The following is an 18882-nucleotide window of genomic DNA, read 5'->3' as shown; positions in this document are numbered from 1 at the left end:
TGCTGCAACCCTGGCTTTTTAATTAGGTTCTGGTGATCTGAACTCAGGTCCTCATGCTTGCCCCATAAGCACTTTACCACCCGAGTTACCTCTCCAACCCCTCATTGTCATCTCTTCTAAAGCCTACATGGGCATTATAGTTATCTGGAGTAGTAAAGTCTGTGGAATATAATAACAGCCTTCAAAAATACACCAGATGGTTTTACAGCTAAGTCACAAGTAAGAGTTTCTCACCGTCTGCTTCACTTGAAGTACAGTATCATTTCTCAAGCAAGCATGATTCATGTGAGCAAGGCAGTAAAAACAGTGGAAAAGATGAATCCTTTTTCTTTTTAATGATTTATTAATTTAAATACCTCTCTACCAAAATCCACTTTAAACACAAAGTGAACCCAAAATAGATTTCCCTGACTTCCTATTGGTTTTCAGCACCCTTCTAGAATAATGACAGTATATAACTTCTTCCTGTTCTGCCTTATGTTATATGATCTGTTGTCCTGGAATCTGTAGCTTACTTTAACATAATGTCAAAGAAGAGTGTCATATGAAATTAAAATTTCTAAGTTGTAAAAGCTGAACATTTATTGTCTTCATTCCCTCAAAATCCCATCTCAGTGAAGGAGTAAAAACGCCAGACTCCAGAGTGAGAAAAGAAAGAATGGCAGGCAGAGATGTCATCACATTTTTAATACTGAAAATCAGTTGAGGAGCTAAATGACTTAACAGACTGAATAGATTACAGTAATGCATAGCTGATACACCATTTTCTTAACTTTTCCTCTGGAAATCTGGCGTTATTTTCAATGTTTTATACACATTTTATTTTCCCCTTTTTCATAGGTGTATTCGACACAAAAATGATTGGGGAGCTCTTATTCTGGTGGACGATCGTTTCAACAGCAATCCAAACCGCTATATATCAGGTAAGATTCTCAGGTCAGAGTAAGAATTACTAACAGGCTTTGTTCTTTCTTAGTGGTAAAAAAAAAAAAAAGAAAGAAAAAGCCTCATACAATCTGCCTATTTGTGTGATATAATTGTGCGTAATATAGTACTAACTATAAAGAATATTGTGTATTATGTCTGTAGAACTTGGAATCTTTTTCTTGTTTGTTTTGTTTATTAAGACAGGGTTTTGTTGTGTAACAGTCCTGGCTGTCCTGGAATTCACTTTATAGATCAGGCCTGCCTCTGCCTCCTGAGTGCTGGGATTAAAGGTGTGCCCCATCTCCCGGCAGAATTTGTAATTTTTTTGTTTGTTTTGCTTTGTTTTTTGAGACAGGGCTTCTCTGTGTAGCCTTGAAGCCTATCCTGGAACTTGCTCTGTAGATCAGGCTGGCCTCAGACTCAAAAGAGATCCACCTGCCTCTGCCTCCCAAGCGATGGGATTAAAGGCATGCGCCACCAACACCCATCTTTTTATTTTATTTTATCTTATTTTTTGTTTTTTTTTGAGACAGGGTTTCTCTGTGTAGCTTTGGAGCCTATCCTGGCACTCACTCCGGAGACCAGGCTGGCCTCGAACTCACAGAGATCCGCCTGCCTCTGCCTCCTGAGAGCTGGGATTAAAGGCGTGAGCCACCAGAATTTGTAATCTTAAAACTGAACTTTATACTGATTGACCATCTTTTTGCTCTCCCCCATACAGTGGTACCCACCATTTCTCCTTTGAGTTCAGCGGCTTCGACAATGCAAGTAAACTTGAGTCATGTAGTGTCTGTCCTTCTGGGACTGTCACGTTTCACTAGTATATTATCCTCAAGGTTCATTCATGTTGAAATATCCAACAGGACTTGCTTATTATTTATGGCTGAATAATACAGTTTGTGCTGGGCGTATTTCTCTGTTCATCTCTAAGTGGGCATTTAGATTGTTTCTACTTGTTGGGGATTACAGTGAGCATGAGTGGTTGGACACTTTATCATACTTAAAATGAAGTCACTGGATCATATGTAAATTCTAGGCCAGCAGATATTTATGAAGGGATCAATATTTTGAAGATTTCCCCTCTTTTTCTTATTCTATTTCTACACAAAAGCTGGAGCACACTGTATAGCCTGCAGGTGGCTCAACAGGCTGGAGAATGTCTTTTCCAGGTGCCTCAGTTGGTCTGAGCCTCTTCTAAGCACATTGGCTGGACTCTGCCTCTTCAAGCAGCTCAGCTGGGCTATGCCTCTTCCAGGCAGCTTGGCTGCTCTGAGTACTTTGCAGCAGTCCTTACTGCTTATATATACTTAAGGAAGGAGGAAGCTGTTGTATCTGGTCAGTTTCAGGAACTTTGAGAAGCCTTTGAGTTGTTCACTTCTGGAGTGGATGGAATCTTTTATCTCCCTTTAGAACAGTGTTTCTCAACTGTAGTCACTTTATTTGGACCACCAGCTCCCAAATAATGACAAAGAAACTTCTTATTAATTATGAAAGTTTGGTCTTAGCTTGGGCTTGTTCCCAACTAGCTCTTAAAACTTAAATTAACCCGTTTATATTAATCTAGTGCTGCCATGTGGCACATTACCTCTCCTCAGTACAGTACATCCAACTTCCTTAGCCTCCTGCTGGCAAATCTCCCACCTCTCACAGTCTGGAAATCCTGCCTAGCCTCTCCTGCCTAGTTATGGGCCATCCAGGTCTTTATTAAACCAATCAGAAGGTGCCTTAGGCAGGTGAGGAAGGATAAACACATCTTCACACAATGTGATCAAATATCCCTCAACACTCAACCTTCCTAATGTTTAATAGTTTCTCATATTATGGTGACCTCCAACCATAAAATTATTTTCATTGCTACTTCATAACTGTAATTTTGCTACTGGTATGAATCATAATGTAAATATCTGTGTTTTCCAGTGATCTTAGGTAACCCTGTGAAAGGGGTGTTCTACTCCCACAAAGGAGTCATGACTGCAGGTTGAGAACCACTACTTTAGAACATATCATATCTTAATGAGCTTCCTTCCAAGATGGAAGGTTTTATCTCTGAGGAAATTACTACACAGCACTTGTCACTTTACTAAACATTTGCTTTTGTGTGTGTGTGTGTGGGGGTGATTCATGAACGTGGGCACACACACATGACATGGTGCATGTGTAGAGGTTAGAGTACACCCTTGAATATCTGTCCTCACTTTCTACCTTGTTTGAAACAAGATCTCTCTTGTTATCCCACTGTGTATGCTAGGTTACGGACCAAAGGCTTCAAGGGATTCTCCTCTCTCTGCCTCCCATTATCCCTATAGGAGCACTGGGATCACTCATCTGGCTTTTGCATCAGTTCTGGGAATTTAAACTCTGTTCCTCACTGTTGCATAGCAAGTGCTTTACCCAATGAGCCATCTCCCCTGTCCAAATATTTACTTTTCTGTCACCAACATTGGTGTTAAAGTCACAAATTACCCTTTTAAATTATGTATCTACCTACATATTTTATATGAATTATTGTTTTGTATACTTTTATCTTGATTCTGTCTCAAAATTAAAAGTGATTTGTGGTGCTTGGATATAGCTCAGTGGTCAAGTATGTCCCTGCTTGCATAGGTCCTGGCTTCAATTCTCAGCACTGGAAAAAGGGAGGGGTGTCATTTCTGTACTTAAATATTTGGTAACTGTATAATTACCTCTATGGGCAAGCTACACTTTCACGTGCTATTATGTTCCTTTTACCACTTCTTATAAAGCAGATCTAGCAGTCATGAACTCCCTTAGCCTTTGTAGTCTGAGAAAGTCTATCTCACCTGCATTTTGATGGACAGTTTTGCCAGATACAGCATTCCTAGTTAGTAGTTTGGGGCTTTTCTTTTCATCGCTTTGAATATATCATCTCATTCCCTTGAAGCCTGTAAGAGTGCTCCTGAGAAATCCACTGACAGTCTTTGGAAGTTTACTTGTATATGATGGATTGCTTTTCTCTTGCTGCTCTTAAATTTTCTTTTGCTTTGTGGTTAGCAATTTGACTATGACCTATCTTTTGTTTTATTTTAATTTATCCCTTTTTAAAGAAAGAGTATTCTCTACATTGGCTTTCCAAATACTGGGATTACAAGCATGAAGCCATTTTGCATCTCTAAACTTTTTTTGTTTGTTTATTTGTTTTTGTTTTGAGACAGGATCTTAACTCTACAGTTCTGAGTGGCCTAGAACTCCCTATGTAGAACAGGCTGGTCTCAAATTCACAGAGATCCACTCACCCAACTCTGCATTCAGAGTGCTCTAATTAAAGGAATGCATCTGTCTTTATTTTGTGTTTTAGAGGGCTTCATGAAGCTTAGCCTGGTTTTAAACTTGTTATGTAGCCAAGGTTAGTCTCAAATCCCTGATCCTTCTTTCACTTTTCTATAAATAAGCTTCCTAACTGTTTCACCTTTTCTAGGAGTCCCAAAATACCCTGTTCTGCTTAATGGTTGTCCCATTATTCCGTTAGATTTGCTTCACTTTTTTTTTCTTTTTTTTTCTTTTTTTCTCATCTAACCATGTAATTGCAGATCATCTTAACCCAAGGTTTTCCTTGCGTGATCAGATCTGTGGTCTAGCCCTTCTAGTGAGTGAATGTTTCAGCTCCAGAATTTGAACCTTTTTTGTTGTTGATTAATTCTCATACTTTCACTTGTTCCTCTCCCCCTCTCCTGCTCTCATCCTTCAAAGTTAGCTTGTTTCTATGATGGGGCTATGTCCCATGTGTCTTTGTAATGTTGTAATTGATCTCTACACACATTTGACAAAAGTCACCTCTAATAGTTCTTACTACAGCAGCTTCACACAGAAATACCCTCACTCATCAGCCCTGCTAGGCAGCTCGTAGCCCCTCTGATCTTCTGTATGGATCTAGTTTCTCTGCATTCCCTATGTGGATACCTAATTAGAGAGCTTTGCAGTTTCTTTCTTTGTCCCTTTTTCTCCCTAGATATCAGAGCCTGTTGTGTGTGCTTCTCTGTCTCTTGTGTTGTGAGGCGTCTTAAGCAACACCATGCTTCCCATCCAACTCTTTTGTTCTCAGTAGCTTCTAGGCATGGAGAATGTGATGTGAGTGCTCCCTAATGACTAGGACAATCCTGTCCTAGGCAGTTCACTGAGTGCTCCCCAAAGACTAAGACAATCCCGTCCTAGGCAGTTCACTGAGTGCTCCCTAATGACTAAGACAATCCCATCCTAGGCAGTTCACTGAGTGCTCCCTAATGACTAAGACAATCCCGTCCTAGGCAGTTCACTGAGTGCTCCCTAAAGACTAAGACAATCCCGTCCTAGGCAGTTCACTTAAAAGCGGGCATGCATTACACACTAGTCTTCTCTTTGCTGAAGTGCCGCTAAGCTGGAGCAGCCTCGGTGGCCTGTACTGTAGTTCTGCAGCAACGGCCTGCTGCCAGCACTTCAAGTCAGAGAGGACAGAAGCAAATGCTTCAGGACTTTGTGGCCATTCTCTACTCTTCTTTCCAGAGATGTCTCTCCTCGTCTTGTGGCACTGTCTCTGGTGAGAAGGTTCCACACATTTTCCTGCCTGCTTTGATAAAATTGTTTTTGCTCTAGCCTGGGTTCCAGAACTTTTTAACTTGTCTCTGGGTTTCTCATAAAGGGGCTTGGCCCATGAATTATTGGATCCATGCTTCTATAGGAGGAGCATGGGATCTGGGGTTTCCTGTTCTGCCATCATAAACTTTTTATATTTTATGGCTCCTCTGTGTGTGTGTGTGGGGGGGCATACAAGTGCATGTGTGTGCGTATGCATGGTTCCTCAAGAGCCATCAGCTTGTTTTCTGTGGGGCTCACTGGTTGACTAGGCTGACAGCCACAAGGTCCCCAGGATCTGCCTGCTCCACTTGCTCAGCACTGGGTCTACTCCCAGATTTTTTATGTGAGTCCTAAGGACCAAATCCAAGTCTCCATATTTGTCAAGAAGCACTGTGTTGACTAAGCCATCTCGCCAGACCTCTATAGCTTCATTTTTAAAAGTGAAGAATTAGAATTTGAATTTGAATCACGAGATCAAACATGAACAATTTCCACTAACTGGAAAGCTAGTCTTTGAATTCTCATGTGTTTATAAAAATTCTTCATGAGTAAAAAAATTTTAGTCATCAACTCTTAAATCAATTATTACTTTTTAGTTTTATAGAATGTAGTTCATAATTTAATGTAGCAGTACTTTGTTTATCATTGTCAAAAGGTTCTTTCTCAAAAATTAATTTTTCAATAAATATTGTTTTTCACTTGTAATTACATCTCTTGGCTACTTGACTGATTAATTTTCAAGTTTGCTATTGTATCTATTTACTTGTTTCTTTAAATATGATTCCATTCTTCTGAGTTTTATTTAAAGGGCTAGGGAGATGGCTCAGTTGGTAAATGCTTGTCATGCAAACATTAGGGCCAGAGTTCAAATCTCCAGCACCCACATAAAAGCCAGGCTCAGGGGAGCACTTCTATAACTCCTGTGCTGTAGGGAAGGGAGGCAGACAGGTTGCTGAGCTTGCTGGAGCTTATAGTTCAGGGAGAGAGCCTGTCTCAAAAAATAGAGTAGAATATAACTGAGGAAGTTACCTAACTTAAATCTCCAGAATCCACACATTAGCATGCATGCAGGTGTGCACATGTATATACAATATGCATACACAGAAAATAAAGTTCATGTTTGAAGGCGTAGAGTTATGATGAATTAGCCAAACCAAGATGAATGATAAATAGGTGTTTATTGGGGATGAACTTACACAGATAACAATAAGTAACTGTCACAGCATTCCTGCTCCAAGGCTGCAGATCCTGCCTCCCCATGCTCTCCGAGACACAATGGGTTCTCTGTCCCCTGCTCCTCTACCTTAAACGGGTCATGTCTGCACCTGTACCATGCCCAAACCAGTATGGCCACTGTTACAGGTTCAAAGGCAAGAAGTGGCTACACATGTTAGTTAAAGCAAGTACTTTTTAAAAGGAAATAAAGTGCCAGTGGGCAGAAAGATAAGTAGGTGGTCATTTAACAGGCTTTACAGGCTATGGTTTTCATTCAGCAGTGACAGTGCCAGAAATGTACTTGCTGTCAAGGTTTAAAGCAGAGCATATTGCTCTTAGGGCTTCTTCCCTACTTTTTTTTTTTGGTCTAAACAAAGCTCAGATTAAGCAGTAACTGAAAGCAAAAATACTAAGTACTAGTGTTTAGTCAGCAGGTGGAGCTCAGACCCTGCCGAGTGTTCAAAGGCCAGCAATGACATTTTCCTAAAAAGACTTTCTTTGATTATAAAAAAATCAACATGAAGAAATGATAGTACTAAAATTTTTCAGTTTTAGAGAATTTTACATTTTCATTTGGTACAATCATTTTTTCAAAATAAAGTTAACGTTAGTGCTTTTCTTAAACTAAAAGCGAATTTTTATTTCATAACTTAGATTTACTAATGTTTTAGAATCAAATATTCCCAAATTTATGGATTATTTTAATTTTCAGACATTCATAAATTATGAAATGTCTCTTTACTTTGGTAATACTAACATGATGCATAAATTTGTTTCAAGGGCAACTTTTTGTTTAAATTTAATTTTCCTACATAGGTAACTCAGAAAAATTCCATTTTAAGAAAACTAAAGAAATGTACTTGAAATCACAGTTTAATAATATAGGCTACATGTAGCCCTGTTTTATCTTCTCTAAGCATGGTGACTTTGTAAGCTATGTGTTACAGAGCTGAGGAGGTGGCTGAGTGGATAAAAATGCTTACTGCTCAAGCATGAGGACCCGAGTGCAGGTTCTCAGCATACAGTAAAAGCAAGCTTCAGTTGCATACATTGTAATACCAGAAATGCAGGAAGGATATAAGCAGGTCTTGGGGGCTTGCTTATCCAACCAACGTAGCCAAAATTGTGAGCTCTAGCTTGAACAAGGAGAGACCTTGTCTCAAAAAAATAAGGTGGAGAATAAGACAGGAGACACCCAGATTGTCCTCTGACCTTCATGAGCTCACAAGCCACACCCACCTGTGTGTGCTGCACATGCACAGGCGCTCGAGTAGATACACAAATGATTTTTAAAAACCTAATTGTTCCAAAAGACAATGCCAGGTTTTTCTTTGTTTTGTTTTGTTTTTTTGCAGCGTTATCCAGGGAATATTTGTTTTATGATAATCCAGGTATTTTTTAGATCCAAATGTTATTTATTTTGGTGTAAAACTAACCATATTACAAAACACCTTAAGCTCTTAATGTGGTTAATTTTATCCAGTTTCATTTTAACATGCCCCAATCAGAGTCATATCTCTTGTGTTCATTATTGTGTAAATAAATAGTAATTCGATAGACATGATTTTCTCCAGGAAAGTGTTGCTTTTTCCAGTCCCAGAGTAGTTTAAGGAACCAGTGGAGGATGGGAGAAAAAAAAAGAAGAAAACCTTTTGAGACTGTAATCTTGAGTTTATTTTTGGAAAAGGAAATAAATTTAGATTGATGGCATAGAAAATTGTGTTATTTACAGCTTCTTACCCTGCATGGTATTAATAGGCAGACTTTGAGGGATTTTTAATTTAATTTCATTCATTATTGTTGTACAGGAGCATGTATGATGTAGTGTGAGTGAGGGCGCTCTGGTGCATGTGTAGAGGTCAGAGGGCAACTTGGTAGAGTCACTTTCTCCTTCCACCTTTACATGGGTTCCAGGAGTTGAACTTGGGTCGTCAGGCTTACATGATCACTTATACCCACTGGCCCAATTTTGAGGAATTTTGATAAAACTAAATTTATAGACACTTTCAACTTACAGTGATTCAATGTACAGTGCTGTGAAAGCAACAGACATTCAGCAGAAACTGCACTTCAAAGCAGTTTGCTCTTTGCCCAGCTGATGACCACTGTGTCTGAGATGCTGGCACCAGCAATGAGCTGCAGCCCCCAGTGTGTCCCATGACCTCAGCAGCGACCGCTGGTTCTCTACAGCTCCCTTTGTGGCTAAACTCGGAGTGGATGGGTTAGGTATATTGCCTGCATATTTATCTTTCAGTATTTTGAAACTAATGATGCATTTTTCAGGCCATGATACCTTCATAGTTCATATTATTACATGTATGTGTATATAGAATAAAAGATTGAAAACTATTCCATATGTTCAAATGCAAACTAAATTGTTTCACTAGAAATAGTAAAGTTAATCTTAATGCATAAATATTTTGGTAACTAACTAACCAGTTTCTCACTTGGATCCACTGTATTTTAGGACTTTCTAAATGGGTGAGGCAACAGATTCAGCACCACTCAACCTTTGCAAGTGCCCTGGAGTCCCTGACTGAGTTTTCTAGAAGACACCAGAAAGTTACTAATAGATCCAAGAAAGACAAGGAGTCTACCCTGAACGTGGCCTGTTTGGAGGATAGCACTCTTACAGGTGTGTCAAAAGCAAGTCATCTATCGCCAGAAAATTCTAGAGAAGAAGAAGCAAAACTGTGTGTCCAGGAGCTGCAATGTCCCCAGATGACTGCTAAAAACCCATCAGTGCCGAGTCACGACATCCCCAGAAGGAAGAAAAGTATGTTGAATTCTGCCCATTTCAGTTTCATTATATATTAAGGAAATGATAATGTTTTGGGTACAGGTTAATTTCTTGTAATATGTTGGTTATTAACATGAAGTGTTCATAAGATAATACAGTATGTTTGAATGGGAACAAACTTTTGTTAGAATACCAAAGTGTATTTTCTGGTTTTCCATTAGCTTTGCCACTTACCTAACATTGTAATTGTGAATAAACTACTTGACCTTTTTAAGTTATAATAGAAAAAGTGCCTACCTATCCCACCTAGTTGGATTGTAAAACTCAAATAAGATAATAAAGATAACATTATAAAATACTCGGCTGGGCAGTGGTAGTACACACTGCCCGGCCAACACTCAGGAGGCAAGCAAATCTCTGTGAGTTCGAGGCCAGCCTGGTCTACAGAGGGAGTTCCAGGACAGGCACCAAAACAGTACAGAGAAACCCTGTCTTGAAAAACCAACAACAAAAAAAATTATAGAAATGGTAGACATCATTTTAAAGGCTTTAAAAAAAAAAATTGAGCTAAACTGGGTATCGTGGAACAGACCTGTAACCCCATAATCCCAACATGCTGGAAGCAGAGGTAAGAGAATCAGGAATTCCAGGCCAGGACTGGCTCAGCAGGTAAAGGTATTTGTCATGTGACAAGTTTGATCCCTAGAATCTGGAAAGAATGAACCTACTCCTGCAAGTTTGGTGTGCATGTACCCCATCACCATATACACAATAAATAAGTATAAAATTTAGAAGTAGGAATAAAAGTAACACAGAATTATTAAATTAAAAAAGAAAAATCTCAAGGCCAGCCAGCCTTAGCTGCAGCAAGGCTCTGTAATTGGAAGGTCCCATTTTGGACTGCTCCCTATTTGAACCTGAAATGTGAGTCATTTATTCTAAATGATAAGAAATAATGTTTTAACATGTTAGAATTCATGGACTCAAGCCAGGTAGTGGTGGCACCTGCCTTTAATCCCAGCACTTGGGAGGCAAAGGCAGGCAGATCTCTGTGAGTTCGAGACCAGCCTAGTCTACAAGAGCTAGTTCCAGGACAGCCTCCAAAGCCACAGGGAAACCCTGTCTCGAAAAACCAAAAAAAAAAAAAAAAAAAAAAGGAAAGAAAGAAATCATCAGGACTCTATTAGGGGATTGAACCCTGGCCATCCTGTTGGCTTGTTTTATGTTTGAAGTTTAATGCAACTAGGTCATACTCATTTGTTTACATAATCTAAAAACAACAAAGTTGAGTAATTGTATTTTTATCCTAGAATAACCTACCTAAATAGTGGAAGTAGACATAATATGGACCATAAAACTTAAAATATTTGTCATCTGGCCTGTAACAGGAAAAAAAAAAAGCCAGACTCTGGATTGGGTATAATTTTATTTTTAATCATCAGTATAGCTTAATATACCTGTTTTCAAATTTTTTGTGTTGTGTGCTTTAAATAAACATTAGAGTGACTTCAGGGCTGTTACAGTGGTAACTAGGAACCCCAGGATCCAGTTCTGGTCCTGTGTGCTGACCAGTTTTATAATTTGAGAAATAGCACACATAGCCTTGCAACCATCTGTGTCCTTGCTTTTCAAATAAGAGGACTAGTGTTTTAATAGGTCACTCATTAGTGGATTTCTATGGCAACTTTCTCCTTTTTCTTCTCCCTCTCCAGTGCTGGAGTCTGGCACATGCTGGGCCAGTGCTCTACACTGCAGGACTCACAAGACAACGGCCTTTTCTCTCTCCACTTGGTCACTTCTTCCTTTTTACCCTTCCTCTTCTTGTGCAGTATTGTGGTCTCCATAGTGTTTATATGATCATTTGCACATAGCATTATAACTCAGGCTGTGGAAGTACTGGAAAACCACTGCTTCTTTAGAGTTGACAGTCTCTCCTTTAAATTCTAAGATGAAAGTTCAATGTTGCTGGTGGTAGGTGATGACTGTGTATTTTATACTGCTGTTAAAAAGTATTTCTAATTTAAGAACAAACCATTTTACCATAATAGGTGATGTTACCAGGGAGCACAGAGTTAACACTAATTCAAGTTTTTATTTTCTTAGGTGATCCAGTACTAAGAGAGGAGTCTGTTCAAACAATGAAAACAGAGAAAAATGTCATTTCCAGATCCTCAAGCCCAACTTTCGGGAAGCAAACAGAGCCAGTCAGCTGGCCTGTCTTCAAGTCCCTGAGACAGCACTTTACTAGGAAAGTAAAGAATCAGACACCTGTGCTCGGGTCATCAAAGAGCCATGCCTCTGGCTCTTCCACCTTCAAAACAGAAAAAACAGAAGACAGCACTGCTTTGCCACACACAGGTAAACGCGTGTCCTCAAAGGAAACAGTGAATGCACCATTCGCACCTTGCCCTCAGTCAGAAAGCTTATCGTCGATGAAGGTTGACATTACTCCTGCTGAGAACCATTCCAAACAGCTGTTCTGCTCTGAGAAAGACGTGCATCCGGGTACTGAGTCGTCTCCAGTAAGTGAAGATGCCAACCGTTCCAGTTCAAGCGCAGCTATAGAAACAGAAGCAGGAGATGACTCCCTGAGCCTCACACCTGAACTCTTTGATCCTGTTGATACTGATGAAGAAAACAGTGAACCAGTTGAAACTGATAGATCCAGTAATAATTCAGATTGTTTCTCATCTGAAGACCTTTTTGAAAGTGTAACTGACTTCAGCCAGAAATGAAAGTCAGAGGTTGCACAGGCACAAAGTTGAACAGAGTCATGCCAGTGGAAGAGAACAAAGCTGACAACTTGTATAAGCAAATTAGAGCTGGGAAACTCCTGCATAGACATGAGGATCTATGAGCGGTAGTGGGAGGGGCTCCCTGATGTTAGGTAATGCTGTCAGGATTTTGTTAAGCCTCCTTGTGTAAATAATTTATACATTAGGTAAATGTTGTAATTTTAATTCCTTGGATATATTTTCATTGTTAATTCATTGTCAGATTTGTCTATTTTATGTTCAGAAATACAAGTTTTATTCTAGAGTTTTAATTAAGTAATCCATACAAAGTACTTTCCTCTAATATTTAGTTTCCTGGTGCATTTCCAGTTTCACACAATTACTCATATTTTATGGTTCACTTAATGTGACTTCATACTCATATACAAAGATTAATCTCAGTTGAATCTAGCCACACTTCAGCCAAATGATACTGTATATTTTAATTCAAATTTATACAAGATGTTTTTTAGAAATCATAGTTTATCTCCAAAAGCTTGCTGTCTCTTTAAACTGCCTTCGATTGGGCATAGTGCACACAGCTGCTTTCCCAGCACATGGAAGACTCAGGCTCTGGGCCTGTTTCAAAGTCAAAAGAAAAAAAAAATGGGTTGGAACTAGCTTGTTACAGAACAAAAGGAAAGAGTATGCATATTTCATTGAAATTGGAGGGTTTTTTGTTTTCTAAAACTAAAATATCAAAAATAAAATTATATGCAGTTATAGAATGCCATTTGAAATACTCAAAATATCAACTCAATTCTAATTTTTTAGCTTCACTGTCATCATAGACAGTGATGTGCCTCAACCTCTGACCTCCATACACATATGCACAGACCACAACATGTACACATGTACACACACACTCATGTACACATATACATGTACACACATACAGAAATAATACACAGATCCTAGCAGTGCCAAAGATGTGATACATTCTGCTATAAAGTTTTAATTCTGTAACTATTAAGATGGGAAACTTGGTATGTTAATTTAATAAATAAGCAGATGTTGCATATCCACATACACATATATAAAGCAGTCTCTGAAATATGTTCCCTTAAAGAACAGGAATCTAGTGTGAATTTTGAGTGTGTGAAAGTTTTAGAAACTAAAACTGTATATCTGATCAAAAATGTTTATAAAAAATGGTCACCTCTGACATTCCAAAATTACATCCACTGAATGGATATTTGGATTTTTATGGTGATTTGAATTGAGAGAGGGTAGTGTGTGTATGGGCAGCTGGAGATCAAGCCCCGGGCCTCACATGCTAATCAGATGTTCTAGCATTGAGCTGTGTCCAGCCTGAACTGAAATTTCATAAGCTGTTCAGCTACTCTGCATGGTTTATTATCAAGTCAAAATCCCAGTCATTACATTTTTATGTTCTTTTGAGTAAGTGAATTATCATGTATGCATGTATTTGCTTTCATTTGGTAGCATTTAGATTTGGTACATGAAATTTGAATTGACAGCTTACCAAGTAAGGATTTTATCTGTGGATTTAGAAGGTGATTTCTACATTGTTTTGAAAGAAGCCGTTTCTCCTGTTGTGGATCTTAAGTCATAGATAGGGTAGTAGTCGGGTCCTGGGAAAGAATGTGCAGTAAAAGATGGAAACACAGCCTCCATCCTGGCCAGGCCTCAGACTTGATACTTACATGGCAGCACCATGCCTTTCATGGACTTTAATACTATAAAGACTTGCAAATCCCTTTAAGTAATTTAAAGGAATATCTGTTGGTATTTTATTCTGAGTCAGTTTTTGTTCCAAAATGCTTAAAATGAAGCATACAATTGTATAGAAAAGGTGAGGTGACTTATCTACACTCTGGGAACATGCATATATGAATAGTAACTTAGAGTCAGATTCTGGGAATATATATGTATGTATAGTGACTTAGAAAGCCAGGTATGGTTTTTTTGTTTTGTTTTGTTTTGTTTTGTTTTGTTTTCCGAGACAGGGTTTCTCTGTATTGTTTTGGAGGCTGTCCTGGAACTTGCTCTGTAGACCAGGCTGGCCTCGAATTCACAGAGATCCTCCTGCCTCTGCCTCCCGAGTGTTGGAATTAAAGGTAGGCACCACCTACACCCAGCCAGGGTATGTATTTTAACTGATGCGGTTTAAAAAAATTTTTTTGTTTGTTTTTCAAGACAGGGTCTCTCTGTGGCTTTGGAGGCTGTCCTGGAACTAGCTCTTGTAGACCAGGCTGGTCTCGAACTCACTGAGATCCACCTGCCTCTGCCTCCCGAGTGCTGGGATTAAAGGCGTGCGCCACCACCGCCCAGCTCAGTTTAAACATTTTTGATATTTTAAATATCTTTGAAGTTGTCCTCCTTTTTCCCTTTTTGTTGTTGTTTGTTTGTTTGTTTGTTTTTTGAGACAGGATTTCATGTGTTCCACTCCAGCCTGAACTCTCAGTCCTCCTGTCTCTTCCCAGCTCTGTGTTTACAGTGTACTATATCACACTCAGTTAAACTTCATGAGAAACATCCAATCATTTTACAGTTAGGTACCCAACTTAGTCACAAATACCATCTTTTTCCCTACATGATTTTTTTCCCAAAATCTAATACTCTCTGCACACTACTAAGTAGTTTTCAGAGGTGTTTCACGAACTCTCAGTATTTCAAAAACTGTTGAAAATTTTTATATAAGGATAACATTGTAGTAGATCAGAGGGTCACCTCAGATCATCATTCTGAACAAGATGATCATCTTAAAAGTAAGCTACTGGACTTTTGAGAGTAAGAGGTAGGCCATTTATGCTAGCGATAACAAGAGATACTTTCAAAGTTAAAATTGAGACATAGAAAGTCATGTAAAAGAGAACCTAACACATAGCAAGTCGCAGTCATTAGTAAGGTCACTGTGCCTCTGTGGCACCCCCTGGCTTCTCTGCTGTCTTCCCTGACTATGGACAAATCAGCTGGCAATAATAACTGTTAAAGACTCAAACTTTTTAAAATATGTAATAGAAATTATCAAGTAATTTGTCTTAAATGTTTAATATACATGAAGAAATTATTTAACATTGCATTTGTTCAAGGGTTGAAGATATATACTAATATAGGCCATTCACCATGAACTCTACCAGATGGAGAATGGCCATTGTTCATGAAAGTAGATTCTTTTTATGACTCAATAGCAGAATTTTAGACAATCCACTTAAAGCTTTCTCAAATTGTGTAGGAAATTAATGAGAACTCTTAACTATATTCCTACTGAGCATTTTATTATTATGTGGTTTTGATATTGGATATTGTTTCTGTGTTTCCATAAGGCTTTATTTCTCTCATGATTTTTCTATTCAATACATTAATTATTTAAAAGGAGCCATTTCTACATTTTTCTAAAATAGGATTTTGTCATGTTTTCTACTTATAATAAAATGCACTCAAAGTATGTAATCTTTTAGAACTGCTTATAGATGTTTCTGTGCAGAGTGCCTCTTGTGGCATCACCTGAAGGACTGGCTATTGTGGTGATCATTGTGGCATCACTTGAAGGACTGGCTATTGTGTTGATCAGGAGCTAATAGTATTATTTTTATACTAGAATGCCACACAATTCCCTCACCTCTCTTTAATCTTTGCTTTTTCAGTGAGCTAAACAGAAATTTGATTTTTTTATGAATTTTTGGTAATCTTGTCTATCTACACAGGTAAAGGCACTGATTGCTTTTGTAAAGAAGTATTTTTAATGAAATATATCATAATTTTTTAAAATGTAAGGCTATATTAGACAGTGCATGTGTAAGGAAGCTAAAGCTGTCTTGTGAAATATCCATCCTATAAAACAATAAAGAATATACAGGAAAGATGCATTTGCTACAAAAATGACCAACACTGTGATCCACTAGGCTTAAGTGATTGTCATGGTTTTACATATAATATATATATATATATATATATATATATATATATATATGAGTTGTTTAGCAAGATTTCATTTGATGGGACCATTAGTGGCCTGGCTTCCTATGTCTCACTTGGAGTTTATAATGTTCATGGGATCTGAGCCACTGGATCACCTTATTAGAAAGGCCACCTTTTACCTTTGGTAACTCAGTGCTCTTGGACTAGATCTAAAATAACCCATCTTATACCAAATTATACTCTAATAAACAAGTTTCATTGTATTAGAATGGAAAATTAGAGGAAATTGCTTGTTCCAGAAATGAATCTTTGAAAATCTAATAGTAAATACTGACTAAAACAATATTTTCAATAATTAATAGTTTTAGCACATTTATTTATTTATTTATTTATTTATTTATTTATTTATTGAAACAAAATATCACTAAATTTTTGGATTGGGCTTGAACACAGGATCTTCCCGCCTCAGCCTCCCAAGAGTTAAGATCTCAGGTATGCACTGTTTTCAGAGTTGGGTGTGTAGCTCAGTGGTAGAGTTTATGCTGAGTATATGTGAAACCCTAGGTTCTATCCCCAGCACTCAGAAGTATAGTAAAAGTGTGTGTAAGTGTGTGTGTGTGTGTGTGTGTGTGTGTGTGTGTGTGTGTGTGTGTGTAAATGCATGGCTGCTAGAACTGGAACTTGGATCCTGTGGAAGAGCAGTCGGTGCTTTTAAACACTGAGCCATCTCTCCTTCTCAAGATTTTATTAATTATTATTCGCAATGGTTTTGCTTTCCTTAATGTTGCTGACTTCTACTGTTTTGTAGTTTCGGACAGTCTCATGCAGCTCAAGCTGACTTTACTCCTGAGCTCCTCTTTGTAGCAAGTGCAGGGTTGATAGGCATGTGCCGCCACACCCAGCTTGAGTAGAAGAATCTAGTAATAATGCGTTTCTTGCCTCTTGCTTGTACTTACTTCATTTGAAAGAAATCTGGAATCTTAACTTTTCTGTTTTTCCGATTTCTTACCCTAAATTTAATTCTTCGACTCTTTCTCCAAACATATTAAAACTTTATCTCTTTAATGTGGGCCATAATTTTCTTTACAATAAAAAATGTATCTTTAGAAATCAACTGTATCTACAAAAGGATGTTGTGTTTGTTTGAGATAAACAGTAGTAGTCTGATGTAGTTGGATTCTAAACTATGAATTGGATTTCAACTAATTGATTAGCCATGATACCAGCCTTTTTGTAAAAGCTTTGCATTCCTATTACTACCCTGCAACAAAATTAATTTTTCCTGTTTACATCCAAAGAAAATATCATATATTGTAGTTTACATATTGAAAATATTTTGATATGTAATTCATTATTTCATTGTGTGATATACAATTAATTGTCCTATATATTATGATTCTTCTCCTAATGGATAGCTTTCCATATGACTGCCATTTATTTATCCATCCACTCATCCATCTTGAGAATGTATTTTGCATCTCAAGCTGCGCTACACCCAGAATAGCAAAGATAAGTTAAAAATGATCATCTCTACTAGGAAGTTCACATAGAAGTAACATGATGAAAGTTGTAATGAATACAAGGTATTCATACTATTTTGTTGAGTGTGGGCATATATATATATATATATATATATACATATATGTATATATATATACATACATACATACATACTAGGTCTGTAAACAATTTAACATAGGAAACGTCTTAACAGATTTTCTTTTTTATTATTTAGTTACATGTTTTTTTGTGTGTGTGCATGTGGTGCGGGCGCATGCTCGCGCCTGTGTGTGTGTGTGTGTGTGTGTGTGTGTGTGTGTGTGTGTGTGTGTTTGGTGCTGGGAATGCAGCGGTTCAAGAACAACTTGCAGGAGTTAGCTCTAGCCTTCCATTGTATGGATCCTGGGTATCAAACTGGGGTTGTCAGACTTGACAAGTGCTCTTACCTACTGAGCCATCTCATCAGCCCTTAATTTCCTGTAATTTTTAAACTGAATATAGTGCTTATAGTCTTGCAATATGTTCTTGAATCCAATCAAAATACACTATTTTCCCTGATTCTGCCTTCAGAACTTGTAGCCCCCACTGCACTGAACAAAGCAGGAGAATAGGACATCTAAAACACCTCCCTGTAGAAATGCTGATATACTAAACTTTCACAACAATGGCTTGTTTGTTTATTGAAACAGCCTGCCAGAATCAGTAACCCAGGTGATTTTTTATTATATTAGATTTGAGGTAACCAGAGTCCAGAGAGACTTAATGCTTAGACCACAGTTATAGCCATAGCAATACACCACATTGTTTTTAATGTAGTTTACCTCATAGTGGCTTTCTCAAGACACTATTAGGCTAAAGTGCAATTGCAAATAACCAAAAAGTGAATTGATACACTACTAATAAAGACACTCACATTCTTTGTGATGGCATATAGCCATAATTTATTGTGACAAGCATTGCATGTTGTTAATAAATTTTAATGATAATTTGCCTATTTACTGTTCCCACTATAGAGTTTTCTCTGATTAATGGACATATATGTACAAACACACGCTAACAGATTACTCTGAGGAACGAAGGTGCCTGTTTATATTGCTAACTACTCAGGAGCCTGAGGCAAAAAAAATACCACTTGAACCCTGGGATTTAAGGCCCCCCTGTCTCACAACAAAACCTACATGTAGTAAGCACTACTTTTAAAGAAGATATGGTTATTTCTGTGACACACCTTTTCTAAGTCTTATTTAACCTTATTTTTAGAAATATTTTTAA

General features: G+C 38.0%; 1 protein-coding gene across 3 annotated transcripts in view; it reads left to right on the top strand.

The window, feature by feature from the left end:
- Brip1 (BRCA1 interacting protein C-terminal helicase 1) overlaps nt 1-13418 on the top strand; it is a 128615-nt gene extending 115197 nt beyond the window's left edge. For 2 of the 3 annotated variants that reach the window (XM_027426376.2, XM_027426373.2), the window contains 3 exons: nt 841-923; nt 9179-9487; nt 11555-13418. In XM_027426376.2, coding sequence (XP_027282177.1) covers nt 841-923; nt 9179-9487; nt 11555-12186 — 1024 coding nt within the window. In that variant the 3' untranslated portion in view covers nt 12187-13418. The remainder of the gene's footprint in view (nt 1-840; nt 924-9178; nt 9488-11554) is intronic. The other variant, XM_027426374.2, reaches the window with a different exon arrangement.
- Nucleotides 13419-18882: the final 5464 nt, after the last annotated feature.

This window comes from Cricetulus griseus, chromosome 7 (genome assembly GCF_003668045.3).
Source record: "Cricetulus griseus strain 17A/GY chromosome 7, alternate assembly CriGri-PICRH-1.0, whole genome shotgun sequence".
Lineage (NCBI taxonomy): Eukaryota > Metazoa > Chordata > Mammalia > Rodentia > Cricetidae > Cricetulus > Cricetulus griseus.
The sequence above is the reverse complement of the archived record's forward strand: the minus strand, read 5'-3'. Positions and strand labels throughout refer to the sequence as shown.